At 37.9% G+C, this 10,000-nt stretch overlaps 1 protein-coding gene across 3 annotated transcripts in view; it reads left to right on the forward strand.

The window, feature by feature from the left end:
* Positions 1-10,000, forward strand: part of furinb (furin (paired basic amino acid cleaving enzyme) b) — a 150,540-nt gene that overhangs the window by 110,925 nt on the left and 29,615 nt on the right. For all 3 annotated transcript variants that reach the window (XM_015028462.1, XM_015028463.1, XM_015028461.1), the window contains one exon: positions 9,924-10,000. This exon is cut by the window's right edge and continues 96 nt beyond it. In XM_015028462.1, the coding sequence (XP_014883948.1) occupies positions 9,924-10,000 (77 nt within the window). The remainder of the gene's footprint in view (positions 1-9,923) is intronic.

Genomic DNA, 10,000 nt, shown 5'->3' on the forward strand with positions numbered 1-10,000 from the left:
AAAGTGCCATGGGTTTGTTGAGACCACATCTAGAACTGAGAATAAATATATCTTACAGACAATAACAGTAAAGAACTGATCACTTATTTATGTTTTTAATTAGATTCGATATATTTCTTCAATATTATTTTTCATGTCAGTGTTAATGTCATGAGGCTGATGTCTCCATGACGCTTTCAATTTGACTCATTAGGATTTGATTAAGAACCAGATTTGTTATTTGTAGTAAAACTATTAATCTATAATCAATAGACAGGTCTATATAAAGATATAATCCATGTTTCTGTCTCATATTTGTGTGGCATTACAAGGGACTTTTGTTTTTCCACTGAAAGCTCTGGTTTGCACACTAAATGCCATGTGGGTGAATGTTTATGGATGATACTCTGATGTCCCATTCTCCTGAAGGCAGCACAGAGCTGCACCACCAGAAACAGAAACACTGAAGAGAAGAAGAGCTATGATTAATGTAGTTACAGTTCTATCCATGTTTTAATGTTGCAGAGCTCAGTCGTTTTGCAAATAGTTCAAAGTTTAAACTGGCATGTTGAACATCTTTTATCTGATCATTTTGTGGAATATTTAACAACTAGAAAATGGCACAAAATAAGAATATTTTTTCCACTCTGATTGGCTGCTGTAGACCTACCGATTTTAACTTGAATGTTCATTGCATTTTTTGTAGACACCTGTGAAAAATAATTTCTATTCCCATGGCTTTTTTGTTCTATGGGAAATTATCTTTGATAAATACAGAAACAAGCATAAAAATCAAAACATCTACAATAGGGATAGTAATATTAATAATGAAATAATAGTTGGTGCAAAGTAGCCTACTTTGGTGGGGGTGTGGTGAGGGACCTGGATAAGGGCTAGGGGGACGCTGGCACAAAAAAGGTTGAGAAACACTGGTCTACCTGCTTGTACCCACATCATATATGCCTGTTTAGCTTCTGCATGGTATCCTGACACACGTTTATTCCAACCTGGCCTCATGTTATTAGCCTTTTTGGGTGAAAGGTATGGTCTTGTACTCACAAACACAAAGTACCCACAATGCCAGTATGAAGGTCTGAAATACATACAGTGAGAAATATCACTGGGATTAACATCTGAGCACATAATAGATTGAATAGGAAGACTTATTTCACTCAAAAGAAAATCAGTTTTCATATGATATGACATGATATGATATGATATGATCAGTCATCTTTAGAGAGTCTGGACCATTGAAATTTAAATGTGGGGGCACTATTTATCCCCCAAATAAACTCTGGAAGACTTTTAATATCCAGCATCATTAAAAATGGAACGTGATCTGACACGTATATATAAGATTTCTATTGATTTTACAACAGCATAGGCATCAGCAGAGCTAATGTAATGGACAAGCCATGCCATTGTTTGCCAAGCTTCACTTATATATTCCAACCTGGCCTCCTACTACCTGCTATTTGCAGGTAGCAGGAGGACAATATGAAACTGTTATTATCACAAAACTGATGCATATGTTTAGCACATGAAGAATATTCATCAGATATATCTGCATTAATATCACCTACTACATACACTGAGGTAAAATAATGTTCATCAATAAAATATGATCATTCAAATAAATGTCTTCATTCTGGGGACACTCATATGGTGTGTAGACTTTAATAATGACAAATTCTTGTACAGCAATACATTGAAATTTAACTGTGGGGGCACTAGTCAACACCAGTTCTGGTGACATTTAGAACTGGATCCAGCTTTTTGTGCCATAGAATGGCTACTCCTCGTCCTCTAACATAGAAATTTCCACAGTAGATTCACCAGCTCCACAGAAACAGTCATTAATAAAAACTTCCCAGAAATATCACATCTGAGCACATAAACGGTCTGAACTTATATAGTATAAGTCACACATTTTGACCACTGGCGCTTTACACTAGAGTCACATTCACCCATTTATACACCGATACACAGATCGGTAGTTAATTTGGGGTTTAGTGCCTTGCCCAAGGAAGCTGGAATCGAACCTACAACCTTCCGATTAGCAAGACGACTCCACACAGCCACAATAGATTGAATAGGAAGATTGCCCCTATTAGTTCAAACTTCACAAATCCTGTTTAGATTTTTAAAAAAAGTGAAAAAAAAACTTGTAAACAAAGGATATCACATTTTGTATAAGTGTATAAGTGGAGATAAAGCTGTATTACCGACACGCAGTCTCCTGCAGTTAAGAAATAACACGCATTAATTGGTCTATGAAGAATTCACTGCAGCCGTTCCATCCAACCCTTTGGCATCACTGGAAGTGGTCACCCCAGGGCCTTTAGACGTTGTAGGGTTGTTCCGTGGCTCACAGTAACGGCGCACAACCGAGCCCTCTGGCCACAGCTCGTTACGCAACGTTCTCACACTCCACACTGACTTTAAAAGAACTTTACTGCCGGCGTATTTTTCCCAGTGACAATACGCCGACTCGGAACTTCGCGTCCAAGTTTTCCTTTAAGATAGTTCATTAGTGTCTGATCATCAAGATCTGGAAGAAATCTAGTTGCAAAGACTCAAGTTGCAAGCTTCGTTCTGACCACTTTTATGGTGCTTTGAGCGCCACGACCGATAGCCGCGCTGCGCTGCCGTCTAGATTAGTTCCATTAACTCAATGACTCTTGGACATGTATGTATTATTAGTTTAGCGCTAATAAGAGAATAAGGCAAAGGGAAAACCCCCTGAAGTACAACCCAAAACCTCTTTTTTCTTGCTCTCTGTATCAACCAAGCCACACGCAGACTCGTTGCCATAGCAACTGACAACACCACTTTATGCTTCAGGATTAAACACCAAAAAACATTTTGCACAAAGAACAGAATATTCAGTCTGTTGCAGTTTCATGGTTTTATACCTAATGTTTATTTTGCGATTGCTGTTGTAGATTATAGCTGCTATTAGCTAACCTAACACAGCAATTTGTGGATTGTATTTTTTTTCCTGCCTTCTTTACACATATAAACTGTAGCCCACAACACGCCCATTTCATTAAAAAAATTAAACAAAAAATGTAAATGCTAAATGAAATCCAATATATCGCTGCACTTGACTTATTTACTATGTGACAGCTAGCTTGCTGTCACATACTCTGCAGATGTGAAGTGACTGTCATGATGAGTTTATGTCATTTAACCCACATGCAGAACACAAACAGGAGAACAGGTAATCAGATATATAAATTTTATTTAACTGGTAAAATGTGAAACTGTGTGGTTTGTTAAGGAAGAGATTCTCTGAATTAATTAATTTTGGAAAAAGTCTGGCTCTCTCTCTCTTCCTTGGCCGTCCTCTCGGCGGCCACGTGTGGCCACAAGGAAAACAACAATGCGTGTTGACGTCACAGAATTACAAAGTTTAATTCAATAGGAAACAAGTATGAATTAACAACAAAACTGCAGAACAACAGAGACATACATTCATTACCTGAGACAAAAAAAGATAGAAAAAGAAAGGCAAAGACACATCTTTGGAGAGAGCTGGTGCAAAAAGGCAAAAAGCTGAATTATTACTCCTGGGCACGAACTTTTATAATGTAGGTGTGTTTTTCCTCTTTAATATATTCAAATAAGGCGTACCTCTGCTTGACCAACTGGAAGCTATCTTGGACACTTAGAAAAACTTAGAACTCCCCCTAATTTATGGCAAAGATCAAAGGCCATTTGCTCTTTTGTTTAACAAAAAGAGCGGAGAGCTTGTCCTGGCCTCCTGCGGCTCTAAGGCCATCTGGGCAAAGAAAAACATAAGAAAAGTATTTCACAGATAGCTGTGAAATCTGGAGTCTCTCCCGCTACCTCTCCTTACATAGATTCTCAGGAACAAACTTAAATTCAGTAATTTGGTTCAGGGAAAGGTTATCTCCACAAACCCAGTTTTGCTCTTCCGCACTCAGCACCCCAAAAGATTGAGTTCTGCCTTAAACCAAAAATAACACATAAAATCAACAGAACAGAATGAGGTAAAATTCCTTTTCTAACCTATGAAATATAATATTCAATCCTAAGTATACAAGTTAACACAATCATTTTTTCCAAAACCCCATTTAGCATAAATCCTGAGCAATTTTCTAATACTAAACAAAACATTTTCATTCAAACAATTTCCATTTGATTCTGATATTGTCACAGTACAATTTTCAAATACATTCATCATTTACTAGATTAGTAATTCTAAATTAGATAATACAATTTTCATTANCTGGCACAAAAAAGGTTGAGAAACACTGATTTAGAAGAAGAAAGTAAAATAAATAGTTGCACTTTGACTAAATTAACCTTACTTCACGGTACTTCATTAAGTAGACTAAGCCCTCCTATGCCATCTCTGAGTTGCATGCACTGGGTCTGGTTTGTCACAGCAGGATTCTTGTCCAGTTAATTGCAATTTGCAACAAAATAGCAAAATACATTAAAAAATAATGTTGAATTTTTAGCTTCGTAGAGGGTGAACTACTCACCGCATCCATTGATTGATTTTCAGTCTTAGTTTGGCCAGCATGTTTGTAAACCACTTGTGCTGCTTTACAGATCTTCCTCCTCCAGATTATGGAAATACCGCGTATTATGGACAAAACATGATCACAGTACTTTTTTATGTACTTAACAATTTTGTTAATTATCATGGTAAAGATTCAAGTTACTCTTCTAGTTTCTTAGAAGAAATCAGTTTAAGTACAAACCTAAAACAAGTTAAGATAAGCTATAAATCATTCATCAAATCAAAACTGATTTGTTTTATTTTCATAAATTGTCTTAAACTAAACAGTGAATGAGCTTAAGAATTGAAGCATATTATAGCTTAGCACTGAAACTTTCTTGTCTTACATTTGTAAACTTACATTTGCAGTACTGTTCAAGTATAAATAAACTTGAGCAGGCCAGAAAGTACTGAAAACAAATCAAGTTCATGCTGTTGTTGACAATCTCTTCTCCATCTTGATACAGCCTAACAGGTCCTTCCTATCATCTGTCTCACTGAGTTTCACAAACCGCCGTTATGATTGCTTTTGAAATTTTCTGTTTTTCAAAATCTTATCGGGATTTTTTTATTGCCCAGCACTAGTTCCAGTTGAGGTTTCAGTTGCATTTAACTACCCTCTTATGTTTACATTATTACTACTTTATTTAACCGAGTAAGACGGAGTGAGCTTTAAAATCTCTTTTTTTGACATTCACAATGTCGGACAGGAAATGTTTTTTTTCCTGGAGTGCCTCCTAAATATTTACTCAGTATAAATCAGGTGGATTTATACTGAACTAATTTTAGGAATTGTTACATTAAGGCTTACCACCAGCAGTTAAATATAGCTCTGGTATAAGCATAGATTTATCCTTGTTTAATAAATGCACTGGCATTATTTTCTTCACATTTTTACAGCGTGAGATTATCCCAATGCAATAACTGTGGAATATATTTTAAGCCTCTTTACACACCTTCACCCTGGTTGCCAATGAGCATGCTGGATACTGTATTTAATCAGCATAAATAACAAGTTTATTATTACATTAAATGAGGTTTCTATAATTTAATTAAAGATGAGGTGCACACTAAGGCTTACATTAATTCACAAAGATAGTGATTTCTTGGTTGGTGTCTTACGCTTTAGGTATAAGCACAGTTTCACAGTTAGCTCCCTCTCTTCAGGTTTTATTAATGACACAGTGGTAGCGTTTATAGCCGGTATCTTTAATGTGACTTTATGCGCCATGGGGAGCCGAGTACTGACTGGGTGATTGTATTTTTCAGCAGTTGAAGTGTGACTGCACCTCAGAGCAAGGCACTGGGATGCAATGAACATTGCTTAAACCATTACCACTGAGAGGCCCGGCGAATCATGAGATGCAGCAGTTGTTTGTTGACTAAATAGATCATGACTTCACAATTCTCAGCCTAATGAGTTTCTGCTGTAGTTTCTGTCTGATGGTTTTTTGTTAATCACCAAACTTGTGTTGTTTGTTTTTACTGCTTTTATGTAAACATATTTTTTATCTGTTATTGGTAATAAGATTAAGATTAATCTCCCACATCTCAAACTGAGCCTTTTTGGGGGGGGGGAGGTTAAGCTCAAAACCGTCACATTAGAAACTATTTTCATATACCAGAGAAAGGTACGCAAATGAGAAAACATGTAGTTGTGATAAGCCTTCTCAGGACTGAGCTATTAAAATGACTCCAATAGTACATCAGTTATCCAATCCACCAGGTACCAAAATAAAACAAACAACAAAAAAAAACAATGCTAACATCTAAAGTCTGGCATGTCTCAGTTAAGATCACTGTTCACTGTTCAACAGTAAGAAAGAAACTAGGAAAAAAATAGCACTAGCACCCAAGTGAGACTTCCAAGACCATTGCTGAGCAAAATAAATAAATAAAAAAAATACAAAGGCTTATTGTGGAATTGGCAATAACAACTCAGCGATTTCCAAGAAAATCTGACTTTTTCTTTTGTGTAAAGTTTGTTTCCACCTACACCTGACATAAAGCTGACATGGCATTTCAGAAAAGGAACATTATAATTATGGCACATTTTGGTGGTGGTGGTAGTTTCATTGCACTTTATTCGTGCAACAGGACAATGATCAAAACCACACCCAGCAAGACTCCTTCAAAAAGTGATGGTTTTACAGTGGCTTCGTTAAAGGTCGGACCTAAATCTGATTACGGTGCTGTGGTGTGATCCTAAACTAGAGGTTCCTACTCAAAGACTTCTAGTGTGACTGAATTTAAAAAAAAATTGCAAGAAGAGAGGGCCAGCATTTCCTCCAGTGATATTATTTTAAAGACAGTTATTGCAAATGCTTGATGGTAGTTGTTGGTGGTACAGGGGCACAACCAGCTTTAGCTGTTGGAGCCATAACTTTTTTACATGGGGACTGGCTGGATTGGATGCCTTTTTATCCCCTAGATTGTAAAAAACATTATTTGAAAACTGCATTCTATATTTACTCAGACTATCTTGGTCTGAAATAAAGTTACTTTCATGAACTTAAACTTTTATGGGCAACCAAAAATTAAAAAATTAAACAACTCTGTATTTGTAGTCTTTGGATCAAACGTCATGGCTTGCTTTATTAAGTAAATAAAAGGTTAATTCAATTTTCAAAGAGTTTAGCTGCGCTACTCACAGATCAGTGTGTGTCTTAAATTGTGGCTGATGCCAAGAAAAATGAATTCACAATGCAGCGGGACATCTGGCTGCAAATCACCCGCCTGAGAAGCCGCTCAAACTTTTGGCGCAGCCGCTTATTCAAAATGCAATAAACCTGCCAGCATGGAACAATCTGTATTAAGAGAGATGATATGTCAATCACAAATTAACCATTTATCTTTGTTTGCTTTGCTTCCTGAACATTTTTACACTTGATGGAGTATTCCAAGGAGGCTTTTAGTAACTTTTGTCATGAAGCAATCTGTCACTGCCGAAATGGCAGCCAACAAGACTCAGTGGAGCCCGTGCGGCTCTGAGCAGTCCCGCTCACAGATGTTACTCATAACTCCCCTTCTTTGTCTTCATTACCATTCATCTCCCGACAGAACCACGCATTGGCCCTGATCTCATAAATTACTCCTCAGTGAATCTGTTCACGTCACAGGGTCAGAGAATTGTTTATAAACAACCGCAGTTTCCTCCCAGACACTTATGGTGTGTGTTTGGGGTGTGTACCTGTGAGAGAAGCATTTGGGTTTGCAAAAGTACTCAAATGTGTGTGTGTATGTGTGTGTGTGTGTGCCCCTTAAAAAATAATGATGATAAGTGATTTGGGTCAAAAACTGTGCAGTTGACCCTACTTGACTTACTCTCCATCTCCTTCCTTCCTTCCGTCCTTATTTGCCTTGCATTTGCACAAACACACACACACACACAGACACGCATTCGCTGCACCCTTACCTGCTAACCGTGACTCAGCGTAGCTGCAGAGAACGTGCACAGCAGCGCCTAGAGACGGCGTTGTAAAGCTTCAGGATGTTGATGGGAATTGTTACGACAGTAATCATCATTGCTTCTGCGGTAACGCTCTTGCATAATCATCACGAAGCAAACAATGCGCTTTATGTCACCCATTTATGTTTCTTACATACTCTTCAGCGTTCAAACTCGCGTTGCACCCCTGCGGAGTAATAACTGCCTTGTCTGCCTCTCCGCCAGCTTACTTTATCTAAAAACTCTAATGTGAACGTCATCACTCATAATGTTGCCTCTGATGTCCATGGGCCCCAAGCCGGTAATGGACCTTATTTGAGGGTGGTGCATTTCATGGCTTTCTACAGCTGTTAATGTTCAGAGGAGTGATCTGAGGCTGTGAACTTCAAAGGCACAGAACGTGTTCAGGTATGATGAAAAGTGACATTTAGTGCTACCCTGTGGACATGTTGGTCCGTTGGAGGTTCGGCTTGTTTCTCTGTATGTGGTTCTTTTGTCAGCGGTGTGTCAGATTTGTGTGCTTATCCTTCCTGTATCGCTGTGTCTTCTTTCTAAGTAGGAAGAAACAGCTGTCCTTGGTTTAACAGCTGGACTGTTGTTTGAGGATAAAATTCTGGTGGTATTCCTCAGAGCAGAAGGCCTTGTGCAGTAAATCATTAAAACCTCAGCGGTTTGATTCTTTTGTTTCCTGTTGTTGTTAGAGACGCAGCAACCAGAATTTTGTGTCCAATTTAAAACTTTTGCAAAGCCTACACTGGCTGTGTTTAGACAGTTCAGATTCCTCTTTAAAAATTTTAATATACAAAAATATGAACACCATTGAAATATTAATTTTAGCTTTCCTGCAATGAGCATTCATGAATTATTTGTTTTCAAAGCAAAAGGAAAGTCATACTGTATTTATGAGAAAGTAGCTACTGTAAAACAAGGTTTTACTAATGTCTTAAAATAAATACAAATATTATGGAGTCAGCCATCTTCTGTTAACAATTAGCACAGCTAGGATACATAACATTGCTGGGGCAGCACGTTCTGCATCTTTGTCTTGGAGAATGTTGCTCTTTACCTTGGTTCTGGGATTTTCAAAAAGCTATCAACTTCCGGCGAGTTTTATGACAGATGTTGAAAAATCAAGAGGATGAAAAAAAGCAAGTTGTGACTTTCCTGATATTTGCTGAATGTTTTGCTCTCTCTTGCTCTGTTACGGTCAGAATGAGCTGCAAAGATATCCTGAAATTCTATAGAACATCAGTAAATAATAAAAAGCTCAGCAATTTTCAAATATGGTGTATTTTTGTAGCATTTTGGAAAAACTAAACGGTCTAAGGTTCTCAAACTCAACAGGACTTAATTCCTTGGGCTATTGCTGGAAGGGCTATGTGTCACTTTTAGTTTTCGGCCTTGTCAGTAACATAACCAGCAGACCCTGATCACAAATATCTCAGTGACATGTTAGCTGCATACAGATGTAAGGCTTCTGAGATGCATGCCAATGCTTGTCAAATTAGAAATTTGTAAGGACGCACCAAGATCTTGTGATACTGTACTCTGAAATGCACGTATAGCCAGTGGAGCAGGACAGAAAGCATTGTGACGTGAGAAAGCATAGGTGACTTTGTCAGAAACATCACAGCAGCATTTTGAGCAACCTGCTAATTGTCCGAGGCGGTTTTGATAAGGCAGGTGAAATTATCCAGTCTCCAAGAAATAAATGCACCAATAAGAATGTTCAGCTCTGACCATGAAGTAATATCACTCAACTTCGGAAACCAAAAGATTGGACATGAACATCTGAAGAAAATCCATAGTCAATGTATCTCCCTTAGGGTTTCACGTGCGACTTAGCATAAGATTTGATTTGTGCCTTTTCTTAACTATGTAGAAAAGGGACAACCTTTTCTACATAGTTAAGAAACTTCACCTTACCTGCAGGACATTTTCTGTCTTTCTTTTTTTCCACAGGAGTTCGTATGTTGGATGGGGAAGTGACAGATCTGGTGGAGGCTCATTCCCTAAGTCTTAACCCTCAGCACATCCAC

The sequence above is a fragment of the Poecilia latipinna genome, unplaced genomic scaffold, assembly GCF_001443285.1.
Source record: "Poecilia latipinna isolate Pla-1442-1.1 unplaced genomic scaffold, P_latipinna-1.0 Scaffold125, whole genome shotgun sequence".
Lineage (NCBI taxonomy): Eukaryota > Metazoa > Chordata > Actinopteri > Cyprinodontiformes > Poeciliidae > Poecilia > Poecilia latipinna.